The sequence below is a fragment of the Balaenoptera acutorostrata genome, chromosome 14 (genome assembly GCF_949987535.1).
Source record: "Balaenoptera acutorostrata chromosome 14, mBalAcu1.1, whole genome shotgun sequence".
Lineage (NCBI taxonomy): Eukaryota > Metazoa > Chordata > Mammalia > Artiodactyla > Balaenopteridae > Balaenoptera > Balaenoptera acutorostrata.
This window is the reverse complement of record NC_080077.1, coordinates 69107065-69128278: the sequence shown is the minus strand read 5'-3', so window position 1 is coordinate 69128278 and position 21214 is coordinate 69107065. Positions and strand designations below refer to the sequence as shown.

Here is a 21214-nt window from a genome sequence, read left to right as displayed (position 1 = left end):
GGAGCCTGGTATACACACATTTTAGAAAGGAGGAATGACAGGTGGTGAATAGGACAAAAAGTGTGGGTGTTTGTAATTTGAGTTTTCCCCCGAAATTAGAAGCTTCAAAAACAGGTTGTACTTTTGACTTTTTTTTTTTTTTTTTTTTTACGCTGTACTTTTGACTTTTATGTGAGATTTTTAAGAAATGCAGATTTAAAGACCCCATTTCGGATGTCAAGGTGACCACAGTTGGGAACCATTGAACCAGAAGTGCATGATCTCTAGACCGGCTAGAGTGCATAATGAGAGAGACTGAATTTTGTTGAAATTGGTGATCAGTTTTGTTTAAGACCTCAGTCCTCTATGCCTTCATTTCGGGCAACCTGCAGATGGTAAAATCCCAGAGACTATAATAACACACATTGGTTCAGACCATGTAGAAAAAGCAGAGGTCTGGGGATTAGAAGATCTGGCTTCTGTGTTACTTTTTGGTTCTTCTCGCTTATCAAGTCTGTGATCACGTTTGGGCCCTAATTTTTAAAGTACTATACACACTATTGGTAGAATTTAAAAAAATCTTTTATTTTGTCATTAGAAACATACATTAGTATTTGTTTTAGAAAATTTGGGAAATATGTATGAACTCAGAGATTAAAATCATCCATAATCTTATCTCTCAGAGATAACCATTGTCCATATTTTAGTATATACACTTGTTCTTTTTTTATGGGTTTTAATAAAAGTGTCAACTCTTATTGGTAGATAGTAAGGCAATGGAATTTTTGTTACCTTTCTGTTCGAACCTACAAAAGCTAAATAACATTTTTCCCCCTTCAGAAATGATGACCGGGAAATTTTATTGGAGTGTCAGAAAAAAGGGCCATCATTGAAAACATTTTCTCATTTAGCTGCCAAGTTGAATAAAAATCCATATCAGGTAACTACCCCAGTTTTACATCTCTATTGTTTCACAGATGTTACTACTCTAAATATTTAGATTTGATTTTTAATGTGTTTAAAATATATAGCTATTTGTTAGCAAACTTCTTTAAAAGTATGGCTCTTTGGAGAACTCCCCGGTGTTCCAGTAGTTAGCACTCCATGCTTTCACTGCCGAGAGCATGGGTTCAATCCCTGGTCGGGGAACTAAGATCCCGCAAGCTGCGCAGTGCAGCCAAAAAAAAAGACTGTTAAAAACTTGGTGATCGTGGAAGAAGTTTGAAACAATCCTAATTCTTTATTCTGTTGTTCTGCCATTTACTTATTTGATCTTGAGCAATTTTGTAATGATATTTTCTTGTTTAAGAAAGTTTGATATTGAAAAGTTAAACTAGCAATTACCTTTATTATGAAAATACTTTGTTATTCTAACTATTACTTTACCTTTATAATTAAGGGTAACTTTCTCTGTCTTTAGATGGTTTGTGAAAATATTCATCAAAGATAAAAAACAATTATTGAGATATTTATAATTAACCCTCATTTAAAATTTTTCAGGTCTCAGAAAGATTCCAGCTGCTAATGAAGCTCTTTGAAAAGTCAAAATGCAGGTAGTTAATGGTTACACTACAGGAGGCTAGTAAAGTAAATGTTTGACACTGTGCCTGTGCAGTTAATGGCCTGTTAGTCATTGAAGATGTGAGTGGTGGGTGAGAGACATCCAGTTGAGTTCCTGTTTCAGTCACAGGTTGGAGAATTAATTGTTGCTCGTGCAGGCTTCTAAGGCGGCATCTCATCCACAGGGACGTGGTCAGTGAAGCCTGCTGCAGTTCAGATCAGCATCTCTCCTCAGCCTTCTGAGTGTTGATGAGTCTAAAGTGGGGGAAAATCCATTTGATGATTGATAATAAATTTTTATCGATGAAGAAAAACAAAACATTCTTGAGGGAATTCCCTGGTGGCCCAGCGGTTAGGACTCTGTGTTTCCACTGCCAGGGGCCTGGGTTCTGTCCCTGGTTGGGGAACTAATATCTTGCGTGCCTCATGGCTCAGCCAAAAAAAGAAAAAAAAAGGAAAGAAAACGTTCTTGAATAGCAGTATATTTCATAGCCAGTGGAATCTGTGCAGTCATTGTAATTTAACATTTTTTACATTTTTAATTAGGAGTGCTAAAATGCTTTAAAATACAAAACATACATTTATAAACATGAAGTCCATTGTCATCTGAAGAGGTGACATGATTTACCATGTTACATTATTAATAATGTTCACAGACATGTTTCTTTTTTTAAAAATATTATTTATTTATTTTTTTATATTTATTTTTGGCTGTGTTGAGTCTTCGTTTCTGTGCGAGGGCTTTAGTTGCAGCAAGCGGGGGCCACTCTTCATTGCGGTGCGTGGGCCTCTTCACTATCGCGGCCTCTGTTGTTGCGGAGCACAGGCTCCAGACGTGCAGGCTCAGTAGTTGTGGCTCACGGGCCCAGTTGCTCTGCAGCATGTGGGATCTTCCCAGACCAGGGCTCGAACCGGTGTCCCCTGCATTAGCAGGCAGATTCTCAACCACTGCGCCACCAGGGAAGCCCCAGACATGTTTCTTTAAGCCATTCTTACACGGGTTTATTAAGGCAATAATGTTTATCAGGTATTTCCTATAAGACCTGAGCCAATTGCTTAAATATTTTGGACTTTTATGTAAGGAAAATTGTAAAGATATTTAACATATCACTAGTTTTCAATTGATTTGTAGTCATAATTATTTGAATCCAGAATGCCCAACTTTAAATAAAACTAACTCTGAAGAAGAACCATATTTGGACATTGATCTCATTGTGAAGGGTTCTGAATACTTTTGAGTTATAAAAATCTGTTTCTAAACCCAGTGTAAATTACTGTCTTTAGATTATCTGTTAATTTCAGTATCCTCTCAAAGCAACTAGTTTGTTAATGAAATCTTCAAAAGATATTTAGTAGTATACTCTGACATTAAAATTCTGTTTATATAATTCAGAATGTAAGATTGAATTATGAGGAATTTGAAGAAAAAGCTTATTCTAAAGAACCTTTAAAAAAATAGTTTGATGCAAAAATGGCCTGGTTTTTTTTCAGATTCACTATGCTGTAAATTTTTCACTGCCTTTAGGAAATTAAACTGAGGTTTTTTTTGTTTTATTTGAATGTTATCTTAAAATATGACTTCCATTCTCTTGTTGAAGATAATGTTCCTTTCATGAACGAACTAACTTGTATCTGGAAATGACACTTATTAGTTTGAAATTTCCAAATTCCATTACAAATCTACAATCTTTTAATGGATTTGGTACTTGAGATTTTATTTGCTTGCATGGTAGCACAAATAGTGGGTTATTTCATTCCTAGCTTGTTTTTTTTTGAATTTTTGAATTTTATTTTATTTATTTATTTTTTATACAGCAGGTTCTTATTAGTTATCTATTTTATACATATTAGTGTATATATGTCAATCCCAATCCCTAGTTTGTTTCTTAACTGATTTTTTTTCCTTCAGGTACTATAGTCTCATTACATTCTTATCAAAATCAGAGTGTAATGATAAAGTTACCAAACTGAGTCTGTAAAAAGCTAGTTCTTTAACCACCAATATTTATTATCTAAGTAGAACTCATTTAAAAGAACAACACTTTATGAGATGGTCATATCAGAAAAATAGAATCATAACTTTAGCATTTTCTTACATTACAGATAAGTTGCTGAATTCCTTGGAGTCTTAAATTGATATTGCAAACTACACAGAAGCTTGGAATTCTTCATGTTTTTAATGGGGAAGGAGAGGGCAGTTTTATGACATTTGATTACCAGATAATAATCTGCATTTGTCATAACTTGCTGACTCTTAATCTCAAGCCAGCACGTTCACCTTGTTCCTGACATCAGTCTGATTTGCTTACCTGTTATTGGTCACGATATTTATTTTTAAACAGGTTAGAACTTGTTATTAAGATAAAAAGCAACAACAAAACAGTATTGAAACCTTAGTTTTGATATTTCAAAGAAATGACTTTCTTTTCTAGATTTTTAAAAATAGTTTTGTAGAATTTTAAGCTTAACCATTATTTAGTTTGTTTCATCCATTTTTATTTGCTTTTCTAATTGCCTGTCCTCATTTCGGTAAATTGTAAAATAATTTAAATAGTATATCTGTAAATATGTAAAATTATAATGATGTAAAATACTTTGTGTGTGTGTGTGTATGTTTGGGTGTATACACACACATAAATGGCTGTACCTAGCCAAGGACTTTTTTATTTGTATAAAACTTTTTATATAAAGTTTGCTTTCTTTACCAGTAATGTATAAATAAAACCATGTAAAGTTCTGTTATATTTTGATTAGAATGTTTCTTTTAGTGTGCTTAGATAATAATTGAAACAAAAAAAAGGTAAAACTCCCAGAGAACATGGGGGCTATTTTGAAGTGCTTCCTGGTTAGGGTGTGGCTGACTGAACGCGTGGCTGGCTGAATGTGTTGGAGCAGATTAATTGGAAAAAACCAGTTGCTTTTGCCTGCTTTCTCACAGCAGGTAGTGGTACAGTGAACTGTGCTGCAGGTGTCCTCACAGACAAAATCAGGGCAGCACAAAAACTCCTTTGGGGTGAAGATCTGGGAAAAACAGGTAAGGATTAACTAGCTATGCATTATTTATTCATCCCTCCCCCCCTTCAGACTGGTGGTACTGATGGGTTACAATCTAGGCTTTGTACTCTATGAAATTGCCATTTCTCCCACAGTGTCCAGCATCTGCAGGAGAAGCCCTGATGTGAAGGATTACTTGGTAGATAACAAACTAAAATAATGAACTGTGGTTTTGTAGTGCTGGGGCTGCCTAGAGGGCTGGCCCTCAGCCCTTCCCCAGTGCATTCTATCACTCAGAACCCTTACCACCAGGTGAATGAGTTCACGAGCCAAAGTGAAGTAGCAACTAAGAGATACCACTGGTTTAAAAGAAAATAAACAGGATTACATGAGACCATAACAATCTAAGATAAAGCCAATAAACGTTAAAAGGAAAAAGAGAAGATTTTGTCAGTGTGGTGCAAGAATCAGAACTAACCACGTAGAAATATTAAAAATATAATATTTAAGATAAATGTAATAAAAGGGAATGAAAATAGAGTGGATACAGCTGATGCATGAATTCGTTGAAAAGTTGGATTGAGAAACTCTTCTAGAAGGCAGCAAAAAAAGGATAAATAGAAAATGAATGCAGACGTAAGTGGGACGAAGGACAGAAGCAGATGTGCCAACATTTAAGTAACAAATGAGGTCAGAGGAAGAAAACATTTGAAGACTGAGAGGGCCATAGAGTGCCAAACAAGAAAGAAGAGAGCACCCACATCTAGACACACACCGGAATTAGGAGTATCAAAGACGACAAGAAAAATCTAAAGGCTTTTAGACAGTCAATCCTTGCATAAAGGAACAAGAATCATATTGACCTTACTCTTCAGAAGAGCAATGCTGGCTGTGAGGAAACAGTATTTTTAAGGTACTGGACCTAAAATTTTATATCCATTTAAATTGTTATTCAAATGTGAGGGTTTAATAAAAAACATTAATATTCATCACTCAAAGATCCACACTGTAAACATTTTTGGAGAGAATACTCAACAAAAAACAAGTGCAGGAAATATTTCAAGAACTAGGGGTGAGTGAGCAGATACCTTGGTAAAGTGTGTACAGGCTGACCTCAGCGATCCTGCAGGTTTGGTTCCAGACCACTGCAATAAGGCAAACATTGCAATAAAGCAAGTCACGAAGTTTTTGGTTTCCGCTTCTGCCCATAGGAATTTATATCACCGGGTGTGAACAAGGTGGCATGGTGAATACGGGCACCATTGACTAGCCTAAAGGCAGTGGCTAGTGAAGCTCTCACCCTGTGTGCATCTTCCTCTATCCTGAGACATTTATTCTCTCTAGGCTTTCTGTTCCCTTCTGTTTCTCTGCGTGTGTTTTGGGCCTCTTAGTGACTCCATAGATTGAGCATAACTTTCGGTGAGAGTAAAAGGAACTTAAAAAAAAAAAACTTGTCTGTGGAAGTGGTTCTCAGCCTTTAGTGTGCTAATTTTTGCTCAGCCTTTGGGCCGGTTGGAATGAGGCAGTGGGTGTCTTTCCCACAGCTGTGCAGTGCTAATATTACTTACCTCATCAATAATTTCCAGTTATTACTGTGAGGTTATGGAGAGTTGCCCACTCTGTGCCTCTGTCTTAAAGATATTCACCTACTTGCTAAGTCTTCAAGAGTGAAGTGATAAGATTGATTCACCTGCTGAAGACTTTAAAAAATCAGATATATGGTTCCATTTATTGTTTATTTTCTAGTTTACACATATATTTTCTTGAATAGGTAATACATTCACTGTTCAGTGAACCATATAAGAGTATCCATCTCACCTCTTCTCCAGTCACTGGGTTACCTTTCCTTGAGGCAACTAATATTAGGAGTTACTCTACGTACGCTTCTGAGTTGTTCTTTGCATAAATGTATGATTTTAATGTTTTGGCTCTGGTAAAATGCATTAAAGGTATTAATTTGCAGCTGACTTTTAGGATTAAATGTCAAGGGCTTTCTTGGACAATGTACCCAGTACTACACAGATACACATATTAATACATCGTGTGTTTTCACCTCTAGTTAATTCTGACAGTCAGTTTGTATTTGAGGCTAGTGTGCCGGGGTAGTGGAAATTTAACCTCTTTACCTGTCTACCTTTCATTATCATCTATTTTTTAAAATTAAATATATGAAAATAGAATAGGCAGATGATACTTATGAAGTGTCAATAACTTTATGTACTTTCTATATTTTATATGGAAAAGAGCGGATTTAGAAATGTGCCTCGGAGCTGTGTTCTAGGGACACCCTTGCTGTCAACTCCTCTAAGGTGGCAGTTAGATTGTGTACTTGAGATGCGACTAATGTAAGATGCTACAAGGCTGGGAGTTAGGAGATCTGGTCTCTGTCTGCATTGGGCAAATCATTTGACCTCTCTGAATTAAAACACTTTACAAAAATGTGATATAGGTTTCTAAGGTTCTCACATTCTCTACTGGAAAAGAAAATTTTCCTGAGCTGCCTGTTTCAGCCTAATAGAATATTGCTAGAACACATAACCTACAGACAGGCACAGCCCCCTCTTGGTGGTCTAAAGATGCTTAATTTCATTTTGAGCTATTTCTCCTTTCAGCCTGGCATGATTTGCAAGAGCACTTTGGGTTTGACTGTCACTCTGTTATTGTTCCCATTTGGTGAGGCCAGACTCAACCCAGGAAGCCGTTGATGAAATTGGACATGACCCATTGATCTGCGACATCAGTTCCCAGAGCAATCAATTGACTGAAAGAAATGCACCCAAACTCAAATCACCATTGTCATCCACAAACGACAAAGGAAAATTCTCATTTGTTTCACCTTTCGTTTCCAAATATGATATACTAGGAGGGGCTCCAGCTTCGTGCCAATTAGAAAAAAATATGACAAGAGAATTAAAAAGCACCAAAGGACATCTTGACCTCAGGGGAGGACTAGGTTAGACTCCATTGATCAAAATGACTGAGCTTATTCTGCATTGGTCCCCACAGCCAGTGGGTCAGAGCCTTTACATCTGCAACCAGCAGTATTTCCACTAATTAGCCGCACATGGTCCAACTTGAAGGTTCTTTGAGCCCAGTCAATAATTTTTTATCCACTCCTAAGGTAAGTTGTAAATATATGGTATCTCTTGTTTATGAGAAATATAGGAAATCCCTGTGGGGATACAAAGATAATATTTGAAATAAAATTCAGGAAAGCACTGACTTTTTACACAGGAGATGCTAAATTAGTATTTGATTGATAATAAAAGAAAATTCAAGAATATTTCTTGGACCTGTAGTTATTTAATAGTAAAAAATAGTTATTTTTAGGAAACAGGAACGCTTGTCTAAAGGATCTTGCTCTTGCATGCTAATATGCATGATTGTATTTCTGTTTCATGTATTTCTGTTTTTCAGTGTTCCTTTTCTTTTTAAAAATTATAATTTCCTAGTTTTAAAGCAAGAGTGGCAAAAAGAAGCATTAAATAGTTTAGGATTTCTAAATAGAGAATAAGTTGATAAAATGAGCTAGCTTTTTCACCTTGGGGTTTTTACAGAAAATAGAAGCTCTAGCTTTTTTTTTAAGTGCTAAAGGAGTTCTTTTTTTAAATAAAGAATAATGGCCAGACAATTTTAAAGGAATAATTATGGGAAAGGACCTAAACTCTTTAAGAGAGGATAGAGCTTAGTAAATTATTGCTTCTGTTAATGAGGCAGAAGTCCACAATTTTTAAATCTAATTTTTTATTTGCATGTGCTAGATATGACTACATTTTTAATTTTTGAATTTCAAACAATTCACAAGTATATAGAGTAAAAAAAGCCTCCTTAATACCTCTTCCAAATTCTGACAGGTACCTACTACTTTACAAATTTTATTTAAAATATTGTTTATACATATGTATGTACATACAGCTATAAATTTACATAAATGTATATATTAGATTAAAATCAGTCATGCTTTCTTAGAAGAGTCTTTTTCCTTTTCCTTTTTCTTTTTTGCCTCTCCCTTTAAGCTCCCCCTTCCACCCGCATGTTCTCCTACAGACCTCCAGTAACCTATATGAACTTCCTCATGTGTGCCCTTCTGTATTTTTTCTCCATACTTCTATAGCCACATACACATATATTTCCTATACATATGCATATACATATATGTATATTTATAGGATTTTATTTTACTCAGTGATCTATGGATGAATTAATTTGGGGAGAATTGTCTTTATAAATTTTGAGTTTTCTAATCCCTGAGCATGGTATATCCCACCATTAAATTTATTTATTTAAATAGCGGTATGTGTATGTGTATTTAGCATTGTCAGCTATTCTCTTCTTTTTTTTTTTTTTTTAGAATTTCACTTATTTATTTATTTATTTATTTTTGGCTGTGTTGGGTCTTCGTTTCTGTGCGAGGGCTTTCTCTAGTTGAGGCAAGCGGGGGCCACTCTTCATCGCGGTGTGCAGGCCTCTCACTATCGCGGCCTCTCTTGTTACGGAGCACAGGCTCCAGACGCGCAGGCTCAGTAGCTGTGGCACACGGGCTTAGCCGCTCCGCGGCACGTGGGATCTTCCCAGACCAGGGCTCGAACCCGTGTCCCCTGCATTAGCAGGCAGATTCTCAACCACTGCGCCACCAGGGAAGCCCAGCTATTCTCTTCTTGAAACTCTGTCCTGCTTTGGTTTCAGTGACATTGCCCTTAATGGTTTTCCCCCTCTTTCTCTTTGGCCATTTCTCATTTTCATCTGTAGACTTTTTTTCCCTGTGCTATTTTTCAAGGTTTTGTCATTGGCTTGCTTTTTCTTCTTGTCCCTAAGTGGTCTCTACCTATTCAATGATTATTCACAAATGTTTATTTATCTCTAATTTGCAACTTTTGTTGTTGTTGCCTTCTGGACATCTCCACTTTTGCCATTCAGTTTTGTTGGGTAAAATCTGTAAGTTTTTTCCAGTTATAATTTCTGGCATTAATGGGCTTAAAAAGCCGCCTTCTACTTCAAGATTATAAAATATGTTTTTACATTTTACTTTAATACTTTTATAGTTTAGTTTTTACATTTAATACTTGTATTCCATCTGGAATTTATTTTTGTGTTTGGAGATAAGTAGGGAAAATATAACAGTTCCATGTTTTTTTCTCTTGTATTTTTGAGTTGATATTCATTTGTTTTTTTTTTCACTGTCCATTTTATACGTTACTGGGCATCCTTGGTGACTAAGTACTGTGAGGGCTGGACCAGGTATATCTTCATTGTTGAATTCCCTGGCATCTAGCACAATGCCTATGTGATAGTAACATTTTAGTAAACATTGTTGAATGAATGAATTATGGAAGGAGAGAATTGTTTCATTATCTGTTGTAACTTAATAACACTTATCCTGTTTTTTTTCTATGTCTTTCATACATGGAAGTCTTCCACATCTTAGAAGCCTTTAAGCTCTCAAATATTTTAACTTCATTGAACCTTGAAAAACATTTGTTTTTTTCAGGGTAAACCGAGTAACCTATTTATATCAGCTATGCCTTGATTCTTTCCCAGCACCCAAGCTTGCTAGAGAAGCAGTTTATATTCACTTTTCTTCTTTTTTTTTTTTTTTGTTAGTTTGTTTTTGTTTGATTTGAATTTTATTTATTTATTTTTTATACAGCAGGTCCTTATTAGTTACCTATTTTATACATGTTAGTGTATACATGTCAATCCCAATCACCCAATTCATCACACCACCACCACCACCCACTTTTCTTCTAAGTAAGCAGAGCTTCCGTGAAAACCTGCTGTTCCAGATGTGGCTTTGTAGATGTAATCATATGTCATTGCTGGTACTGTTTCTGAGCCTGCTTAATCTTTACTGCTACCCTGTGCCAGTTCCTGAAGGTTTATTTGGCTGAGTTCTGTTTTCTTTACTTGTACTTTCAGTCTTGCAGTGGGAGCCATCGATGATACATAATGAGGATCTATTTTGTTTTTCTGTTGATGATTTTTCCAGTGATAGAGTCAAGGAACTGAGTTTTAAAAAGAAAAGACAATTCAATCCACTATTATTTATTGATACCTTAGTGTGCCAGACCAAAATGAAATAGAAAGTGTCCCTATCTGCAAAAAGAGTACCTTTTCAGGAAAGGTAACATAAGACAACTATCACAAAACTCATTTTAGGCACAGTACCAAGTGAGTGGTATAAACACTAGTATTGTGTGAATTTAGGAATGGGAAAAATCACTCTGACTTGGGATGGCTGGGGAAAACTTCCTGGAGGAGTTGAGACTTATTTAAGATCATGTAGGATGTATGGTAAATATGGCTTCTCATATGTTAGAAAAATGAGCAAAATTTTGGAATGGAATGCATTGTACAAATATGATGGCCAATGAGTATACCAGAATGACAGTCAACTTTGTGTAGGAGAGAAGGGGACAGGAAGGGAATTGGGTCAGATTGGGGAGGGTCGTTAGTGTTTTTCCCAAAACATATTCCTTAGAAATATCCTGTTTCAGCAAGCACAGGCCATAAATATTAGAGCTGGAAAATCCCTTGTAGTTTTGTTGACATGAAGAGAGGACCTGCTGTATTGATGAGCTCGTTGTCTTTATATATGACATCCATGGATGCTATTAACCTCAGTGTTTTCTGTACATTTCAGACATTAGTCCCTTACCATGGGGGATTGGAATTTATTGGGTGGCATCCTAGAGGAAGTTCACTCCCACTCAACCACGGTGGGGAAAATCTGGCTGACCATCCTCTTCATTTTCCGGATGCTGATACTTGGTGTAGCTGCTGAAGATGTCTGGGATGATGAACAGTCAGCATTCGTCTGCAACACCCAGCAGCCAGGTTGCAACACTGTCTGTTACGATGATGCTTTCCCTATCTCTTTGATCAGGTTCTGGGTTTTTCAGATCATCTTTGTGTCTTCTCCCTCTCTGGTATACATGGGCCATGCACTTTATAGCCTCAGGGCCTTTGAAAAGGAGAGGCAGAGGAAAAAGTCACAGCTTAGAGCCCAGATGGAGAATCCAGAGCTTGAATTGGAGGAGCAGCAAAAGATAGATAGAGAACTGAGGAAGCTGGAGGAGCAGAAGAAGATCCAGAAAGTCCCTCTGAAAGGATGTCTTCTGCGTACTTATGTCTTACACATCTTGACCAGATCTGTGCTGGAAGTAGGGTTCATGATAGGCCAATATATCCTCTATGGGTTGCAAATGCACCCCCTTTACAAATGTACTCAACCTCCTTGCCCCAATGCAGTGGACTGCTTCGTGTCCAGGCCCACAGAGAAGACCATTTTCATGCTGTTTATGCACAGCATTGCAGCCGTCTCTTTGTTCCTCAACGTACTGGAAATATTTCATCTGGGGATCAGGAAAATCATGAGGGCACTTTATGACAAACCCAGCAGTGAGGGCATTGAGGACGAAAGGGGACCTCCATTTCATTTGAAAAGATATTCAGCGGCCCAGCAGTGTATGAATTGCTCTCCCTTCCCTGAAAGAGTCTCTCTACTTCAAGCCAGCAATCAACAGCAAGTCTTCCGAGTCAACGTGCCGAATTCTAAAACCATGTGGCAAATCCCACAGCCCAGGCAACTTGAGGTAGACCCTTGCTGTAGTAAGAAAGACTGGGCCGAGGGGTATCAGCACAGAGGACAGCTCCATGTCCACAGCCCGTGTCCCTGGGATGATGGTGCTAGAGTTCAGCACTCGGGACAGCAACCAGACCGGTCTTCCTTTGGCTTGCAGACTACAACGCCCCAGTCCTGGCTCGGTACAACGATGGCTCCTAGACATTGTCCATCACGTTCAACAGGACCCTGGGAGCAGTCCCAGGACCTGCAACCCTCAGGGGAGCCTCTCACAGATCTACACAGTCACTGCAGACACAGCGATGGCAGCATGAGAGAGAGCAGAGTCCAGACAGACGGATCTTGCATGGGCAGTCGCAAGGCCAGCTTTCTGTCCAGATTGCTGTCTGAAAAGGGACAGCTGTACAGTGACTCAGTAAGCTCCAGTTCTCGAAATAGCTCTTGCCTGGGCTTTCCACACCGGGAAAACAGCCCCTCACTTCTGCCTTCAGCCACTGAGCACAGAACATCAATGGTAAGTAAAGACAGACAGCCTGACTGATCATGGAACTTTCACAAGAGGTGTTCCACTTTGGTTACTTCTTAGCCTTCTGTTTTCTCCTTCTTTGTGTATATATGTGTGTGTTGAGAGAGAGGGAAAGGAGGAGAGAGAGGTTAATTTATGGAGAGTTAAATTCATTCATTGAACACATTCAGTTGAATTTAATTCGTAAAATAAACTTACTGAAAACTTTATATCAATTAGTCTTATAAGTGTTGGGTATATAAATGAATAAAATATCATGTGTACCATCAAAGGGCTCAGAGTCTGGATGGGAAATCAGGTAAACGTATAAATGGTCAAGTGCAAGGTGCCATGTTAGAGGGAGTGGTGGGCAAAGGAGGGAGAAGTCCATTCTTTCTGGATGGGTCAGGAAAAGCTTTATAGTTGAAGCTACTTTTGAATGGAGTCTTGAAAGATGTGATGAGTTTCTCCAGACCTGGGAGGACTGGGGTACATGGAAGGAGGCTGTCCCAGTACAAGGAGAACACAGACAAAGGCTGAGAGGTGTGACATAGCAGGGCTGTCTGGGGAGCCGCGTGTGTCTGGAGCGCAGAGTAGTAGGAGGGCTTCAGAGAGAGGGAAAGCTGGAGAAGGGGGCATGGAGGCCTTGCAGGGAGGCAGTGGAGAACCCACAGAGGATGTGCAGCAGAGGAGTGACTGGATCGCAGTGGCACTTTAGACAGCTCTTTGCATCAGAGTGTGGAAAATGGGTCAGAAGAGGGGTCATTTGTAACCTTGAGTTGCCCTTGTCTCACTAAGGAAGGAGGGTGTGCTCCATCGTTTTAATAGCTCTGGAATTTAAAAGTCATATACAAATATTTGTTGATATATTTCACAAAGACGAAGATCAATGTTGTATTGATAGTTCTGTTCTCTGAAAAGCCACTGTGGAGTAAACATTCCCTGGCCATTGTAAGACATAATGGATATTTACTGTGGATTCTTCTCAATTCTGAAAAAAAAAAAAAAAAGGGAGAGAATGACACATGTTTTACCTACTGCTCCTAACAACTTTTTTCTTTTTTCCATTAAAAAGAAAAGTCCCCCAAGTTAATAGGGGAACTTCCCAGTTGAGTTCACTTGGTTGAACTCATGCCCTTGCTTTTTCCTTTGCTTCATTCTTTGTGTTAATAATGATTGAATCCTTCTACCCTAGTTTCGTATCTCCCATGAGATATTTTGTTACTGCGCTAACGCCATACCTTGAGGAGGAATCATCATACCTAGATTTTTCCTAAAATGCTTTTTTTCAAACTTATACTCATTTCTTGTCAGTGACCAGCTGTCTTCTCAGGAGATTACGTGTAGGGTTATTGTATGGCTGCTTGGAACCCTATGCCAAACTATAGCAGGGTTCTCAAATCTGGCTTGAGTCAGAGTCATCTGGAGCTTTAAAAAAATCTCCATGCCCAGGACCCATCCACTTCCAATCAAACCAGAATCTCTGGAGATGGGATGGAGGATTGGTATTTTTAAAATTCCCATGGTGATTGTAATGTACAGCCAGGGTTGAGATTCACTATTTTATTTAATTTTTAAATTTTTAAATTTTTTTACTTTTTGGACATGCCCTGCATCTTGCAGAATCATAGTTCCCTGACCAGAGATTGAACCTGGGCCACAGCAGTGAAAGTGCCAAGTCCTAACCACTGGACCACCAGGGAACTCCCGAGATCCACCATTTTAGAGTAACCTTGCCAGTGGCCACTGCTTCTTATCTGCATTTGTGAAGCCAGCATGACCATTTTCATCATTTTCTCTCTCCTGTACCTCACTCCATGTGAGAGGAGCCTTTGTATTAACAGAAAATTGAGAAGGAAAAGCGGTGTTTAGTTGAAGCAGATTTTCTTAATCTCAGATTATCTTTTGGGAGAGACCAGCCTCGCTGAGGAGCTTGGAGAAAAGATGATGAAGGTGACAGGCCCTCTTTCTTTTTTCATCTTCCTCTTTCTTCCCTGTTTATGTTTCTAGGAATTATAAATAATGCCTTTGGCCACAGAGATTTCCTACTTAATGGTCACTTTCCCCCAAGCCTCTTAGGGGGTTGACAGGCCACTTCACTCCCCACATGGTGGAAGTCTTGGGGATTGAGGCCACAGCCGTCAGCTCCAGAGCACTGTAGCTGACACGTCATACTTACTGCAAACAGAGGGATCTTTCACTGGAAATTAGTGCAGCAAGCAAAGGATTGCTGGCATCCACTTTCAATATATGGACTGTAAACAGCTTCTTACACTGTATCAGTTCCCAGAGGGCCGAATTTTTAGGGCTCAATCAGATGTATTCTGATTGCAGCAGTTGGTGTTTCAGAGTGAAATGACTTCTGGTAGGTACCACAGTTGCTTTGCCACTTGTTCCCCTTAGAGAGAACTGTCCTGCAAAAGAAATCCATGCTATTGTAGGTCAGAAAAACCACCTGGAAGAGCCGTGATTTATACTCCAAGACGTTTCCCTTGCCGTCACCCAAACCCCGCAGTTTTTTCAAGTCTAAGCTTGTTGATTACTAAATAAGTTTCTGTCAAGGTTGGTTCTTTGTGGAAAGACTTAATTGGGCATGGAGAGCAGATTTTTAGTCTGGCCGAGTGAGCATGGGGAAGAATGCTGGTTGAGTTTTAGGAACCCATGCTACCCTCTGTGATGAAGACTTTCCTCATCGTTGAATGTCTTCACCTGTCAGAGACGCTGTGGAGTGGTAATCCTCAATGCCCAATTCTACTTTAAATCACCAGGGAAGCTTTGAAAAATGCCCTAATAAGAACCTCTGCAGATAGAGCCTGGGCACCAATACTATTTTTTAAATTTATTTATTATTTTTGGCTGCGTTGGGTCTTCGTTGCTGCACGCAGGCTTTCTCTCTAGTTGCGGCAAGTGGGGGCTACTCTTCGTTGTGGTGCGAGGGCTTCTCATTGTGGTGGCTTCTCTTGTTGTGGAGCACGGGTTCTAGAGCACGAGGGCTTCAGTAGATGCGGCACGTGGGCTCAGTAGTTGTGGCTCATGGGCTCTAGAGAGCAGGCTCAGTAGTTGTGGCACACGGGCTTAGTTGCTCCACAGCCTGTGGGATCTTCCCGGACCAGGGCTCAAACCCGTGTCCCCTGCACTGGCAGGCGGATTCTTAACCACTGCGCCACCAGGGAAGCCCCTAGTACTATATTTTAAAACTCCCAGGTGATTCCAATGTGCAACCAGAGCTCAGAGCCACCACTGTAGAGGAGGAAGATTTTGGCATTAGGAAGAAGGTTGCCCTGCGACCTCTTCCAATCTTTTGTGACATTAAAGTGCTAACAAAGAGCGTTCTCCTGTAGCTCCACAGAGCTGAGGACCTTTGCACTTACTGGTCCCTCTGCCTGCGATGCCCCACCCACCCCAGGACCTTGGCATGGCTGATGGTGCCAGCTGTGCCAAGGTCCTGGGGAGCACCCTTGGGCCATGATCATGGAGGGGAGAGCTAGGGACAAGGTTGGAATGGGCAAGGGCTGATCGGTCAGGCGTTATAGGCCATGGAAAGGAATTTGAGGTGGATGGTGCAGGAGTGGTGGTGGTCTGATACGTATATTTTTAAAATCACTGTTTCTGATGAGTCTCTTGTAGAGATGCTATGGTCTGAATGTTTGTCCCCCCCAGATTCATATGTGAAACCTTAATCCCCAGTGTGATGGTATTTGGAAGTGGGGCCTTTTGGAGGTGATTAGGTCATGAGGGTGGAGCCCTTATGAATGGGATTAGTGCCCTTATAAAAGGGGCATCAGAGAGCTCCTTTTCCCATCCACCATGTGAGGACACAGTGAAAAGATGACTGTCTGTGAACCAGGAGCTCTCACCAGACACTGAATTTGCCAGTGCATTTGTCTTGGAATTCCCAGCCTCCAGAAATAGGAGCAATAAATTTCTGTTCTTTATAATCCACCCAGTCTATGGTATTTTGTTATAACAGCCCGAATAGACCAAGACAATGGGTAAGAGTGCAGTCAGGGAGACCAGCTAGGAGGCTTGCACAGTGTCCAGGTGAGAGGGGAGTGTGGCTCCGACCAGGGGTACCACTATTAATCGTTTGAAAGAAGAGTCTTTTTCTTCTTTCTTGTTTTTCAAATTAAAGTCGTACATGCTCATTGAAAGACATTCAAGCAGTGTAGAAGAACATAAGAGTAAAATGTGAACCTGACCATGTGGGGGTTCATCTCTCACTCTCACCTGGACTCAATTCCCACTTCCCTCACCAAAGACAATCACTGTGAACAGAATGGGGTGTGTTCCCCTACCTTCCTCACTGTATTCACAATCTGTCTTTGAGGACAAATATATGTCCACACATATTTTTTATTTTTTTCAAAAATATAAATGTGATCCTGCTGTAGAGATGTCTCTGCAGTTTGCTTTTGCTTAATTAATGATGTCTCAGGGACTCTCCACATCAGCACCCATGGAGATGCCTCGGTTTTATATGCCTCATGCTTTTCCATGAAATGGATGAACCATAAGATACTTGATGGCCATTTAGCCTTTCTAAGCTTTTTCTACCGCAGACAATGTTGCAGTGAATGTTTCATACATATATCTTTGATAGGTACCTAGAAGTGGAATTATTGGTTTTAATGGGCATGCACATTTTACATTTTGATAGATGCTGCCAATTTTTGCTCAGGAAGGGCTATACCAATTGATCCTCTTTACCAGTGCATTAGCACTCTTTCCCCACACTCTTGCCAATATCAGACGTTATCTCCCCCCACCTCCAGTTTGACAAACTAGAAATGTTTCATAACATTTCCAAACATTTCTAAAATGTTTGTCTTAATTTACATTTCCATGATTACTAGTAAGGTTGTTCATATGTTTATTAGCCATCTGTATTTCTACCATGAATTATCCTTGTCTGTTTTTCTGTTATTTGTTTTTCTTCTGATTTCTAGGAGCTCTTTTATGATATTGTATTAACTCCTTGTCTATATACGTATTGAAAGATACTCTCCCAGTCTGCTTATTTCTTATCCCTGTGTATGGTGTCTTTAAAATTTTAATATTATATTAAATCTAAAATCTCTGTGACTTCTAGGTTCTTTGCCTCATTTGGGAAGGTTTTTTTGACTCAACATTATTAACAGGGGTTATTAGATGGGTGTTTGAAGAGTTGATTGTTACAATTTATTGAACTTTTTGGCAGAGGAGCTTTACATAATATATCAATTACCAAAGAGTCTAAAGAAGAGGAGGAAAGACTCCCACTTTACTGAGTCCCTGATTGTGGTCTAGACACTGCCATGGGCTTCTTCACTGTGACTCTGTGATTATTCCCATTTAAGGATAAGGAAACAGATGACTTGTCCAAAGTCATGCAATTAGGATGTGGTAAAGCACAGTCTTTGGGACATAGCAGGGACATGAATTAATATTTACTGAGTGAGTGAATGGGCTGGAATTTTATCCCAAGCTTGTCTGCCTCAACCCAAGTCCTTCTCCCATATCCCATTGCTGCTTCCTGCTCTCCCTGCACAAGGCAACCTAAGTGTAGCATATTTTTAAGATAGATTATTACAAAATGGAACATCCACATTTGGATCAGTTTTCCCATTCTACATTGCTGCAAAGTCAAAAATTCTGGTTAATTGTGGAGGGGACAAAGATGGAGCTTAGGAAAAGGTTGGCCTTTTAGTATTAGACCTGGATTTTGGACAAAACAACCACAACTGGATGAGGAGGAGGAGATGGCAGGTGGGATTCAGATCTTCTGCCGCAGCGCTGTTGGGGAACAGAACCTCTTACACGCACGTTCATCTCTGGGGCAATGTGGTGGGATTGTCTTCTGTAGGAAGTTTTTGTTTGGATTTGGGATATTTGTGACACACGAAGAGTCTCAGGTGGGTAGGCAGGACTGGCTTTTACAAGCCTTTTGAGTCTATTTTGCTTTGTTTCAGAACATGCTTCTAGAACTTTCATCCATTATGAAAAAATAATGCATCCTGGGACCAGAAAAAACAGACTCAGGAGCAGCTGGCATCTGCGAGATAGAAGTTGTATGTTTGTCAGCTCAAACTGCAGGAGGAACTCTGAGAACCATCCCCTCCAGAACCATGAACCAGGCAATGGCTGTGTATCGAGGGCTCCCAGCTGGGCTCCCTGACCGCTGGGGTCAGCCTCTCACTGCTCCACTTGGCCATGCTGCCTGAGGCCGGTCCAGTGCTCTCCATACACCAGGGAGGCACTCTACCCCATCAGAGAAAATCTAGGGGCAAGAGCCGCCATCCGCGGGGAGGAGGAGTGAGATATGCTACCATCCCTGCCAGTAGCGGGCTCTGCAGCAGCAGCAGTTTGGACCCTTGAACATGGTTCCAGAGCAGGCTGGGAGCTCTGCCTGCAGCCTGGGCTCAACATGCTTCCTGTCTGTACACCAGAAGTTGGAGGGAAGCTTTTTGTGTTCTTCCTCTCGTCAGCTCATTTCTTGGGGATGAAGCAGCTGGATGTTCGTCCCTAGATGCCATTACATAAAATATTGATTATGGCACTGGCAAACACTCGCATCACATGACTTTATCCTTCTGCTGGGATCATCGTCAGTAGTGATGCCATGACTGTGGGCCAGCAGGTGCTGCGGAATCTTATTCCCAACTTCCAGGGGAGTGACTGAAGCCGGCACCACTTCCTCACCCTCCCCACCCTCCCAGTGGTCCCGAGCCATCCAGGAGAGGTGCATCAAAAAAGCACTGAACACTTCTTACAGAGCACAGAGGCGTGGATGGCTGTGTGATGTCCACTAACTATCCAGTCGATGAGGCTGGTTGGCTGGTCATTACTGTCTGAGTTCTGAGAATCATAAAGGTGGACTTAATTCCCATGGAAGGAGCCACTTAGCCCTGTCCTCTATCCCGTGGCCAGACTCTCCTATCCCTGGCCACACACCTTGTAACAAAGGCTTCAAGTTATTGGGAGAATCAATTTGTTCCAGAGACACAAAGGTCTGCATCATCTATATCCTGCTGAGATAAAATCCATACTCCTTAGCCTGGCACATAAAGCCTTCATGGGCTGACTCCTGCCTCATGTTCATTCCCTACCTCCTGTGCCCTAACCCGGCTGCGCTATGAGTAAAGCAGATCGTCTTCCCATTGTGGGTGACCAGCAGCCAATCTGTTGAGGGCCTGCATAGAATAAAAAAGTGGAAGAAGAGTGAATTTGCTTTCCCTATTTGAGCTGGAACATCAGTCTTCTCCCTTGGACTGAGACTTATATCATTGGCTCTATAGTTCTCAGAACTATGCCACCGGCTTTCCTGGGCCTCCAGCTTGCAAAAGGTAAATTGTGGAATTTCTTAGCCTCCATAATTGTGTGGGCCAATACGAACAAATCAACCAATCAATCAACCTGTGTCTATATCTATATCTGTCTCTCTATAAAATCTCCTATTGGTTCCGTCTCTCTGGAGAACCCTAATACCCTGGGTAACTGCCCAGGATTTTGCAGAACGGAGCCCAGTGCTGGCTGGGGCTGGTCTGTGCTTCTAGCCCGAACGGCTCCTGAGTCTTCTCTGTTCCAATTTGCAGAGGAGGAAGTGAGGGGTGGAGATGTGAAGAGGGGTGTGATCTTTTCCACAATGAATTGGTAGAAGAGCCTGTGAAGACCAGGTGGATGGAAACGATGCCGGGGCCAAGCCCAGCTGGGTGCCATTTTAAGGGGCATACCATGTTCCAGGTACTTAGGCCGCATTATCTATGCCACGTGCAACTGTGTAAAGTCGTTGTTTGTCCTCATTTTATAGATCAGAGAAGGCTCAGAGAGATCAAGTGACTTGCCCCACAGCTAAATTCCAACTGAAGTGCCTGTTTTGCAGCTGGAACTCAGACCCAGATCTAGTTTGCTCTGAGGCCCATGCTCCTCCCAGGAAGCCCTGCCCTCTCTCTTGTCTGTGACCATCAGCAGCCCCTGCACAATGATTTGTTTGTACATCTGTCTACCCGACTAGCCTGTGAAAGCCTTCAGGATAAGGCTGTGCATTTTAAATCTTGGATGCCCAGTATGTAGCCCAGTGTTGGTTGAGTGCATGCATGTTTATGTATAGATGCCAAAGACCAGACGTTACCCATCACTTGCAACCCTCCAGTCTAATCCTTATTCCCTGGTGTCCTGTCCTGCCTTGTCCGCAGGTTTATTATGAGAGATTCTTTCAAGAGCCTATATGGCAGTGTTCCCCACTTCCCCCATACCTTTTCTTGTAATTTAAATTTCCTTTACTCTCAAAAGCCTCTATAGGGTCATCAACTGTACAGCACAAATAGAGGTTAAAAAAAGAAGTTAAAAGGATGCAGTGTAAAATGTAATGCTTCTAGTAAATGTTGCTGTGTCTCTGAAGGTTTCCGTCCATTGCTTTAGGATGAGGGTCACTGCCTCGGGTCCATTTGTCTTCAAGGAGAGGGAGTGAAAACTAGCCACGGAGAACCAGTCATGCCTCTTTCTGGTTGACAAAGCAGCCAGTAGCAAGTAGATGTTGGGATCTGTAGGAGCCAGGGGTGGGTGTAGGGACAGAAGGGATCATGCTCTTGAGTCAAATGAAAGGAAATTTCATAAGG

At 40.6% G+C, this 21214-nt stretch overlaps 2 protein-coding genes across 7 annotated transcripts in view; both read left to right on the top strand.

The window, feature by feature from the left end:
- The window catches only part of CASP8AP2 (caspase 8 associated protein 2), a 44111-nt gene extending 40477 nt beyond the window's left edge, over positions 1–3634 (top strand). For both annotated transcript variants that reach the window (XM_007195962.2, XM_057528126.1), the window contains 2 exons: positions 820–919; positions 1480–3634. In XM_007195962.2, the coding sequence (XP_007196024.2) occupies positions 820–919; positions 1480–1536 (157 nt within the window). In that variant the 3' untranslated portion in view covers positions 1537–3634. The remainder of the gene's footprint in view (positions 1–819; positions 920–1479) is intronic.
- An 11-nt stretch (positions 3635–3645) lies between these two features.
- GJA10 (gap junction protein alpha 10) overlaps positions 3646–21214 on the top strand; it is a 30984-nt gene continuing 13415 nt past the window's right edge. For 2 of the 5 annotated variants that reach the window (XR_009005255.1, XR_003621837.2), the window contains exons 1-2: positions 3646–12629; positions 18569–20339. Coding sequence is in view for 1 of the 5 variants with exons in the window: in XM_007198541.3 (XP_007198603.3) it covers positions 11190–12629; positions 18569–18607 (1479 nt within the window). In the remaining 4 variants the exon portion in view is untranslated. Of the gene's footprint in view, positions 12630–18568; positions 21115–21214 lie in introns of those variants that run through there. The other 3 variants (XR_003621838.2, XR_003621839.2, XM_007198541.3) reach the window with 3 other exon arrangements.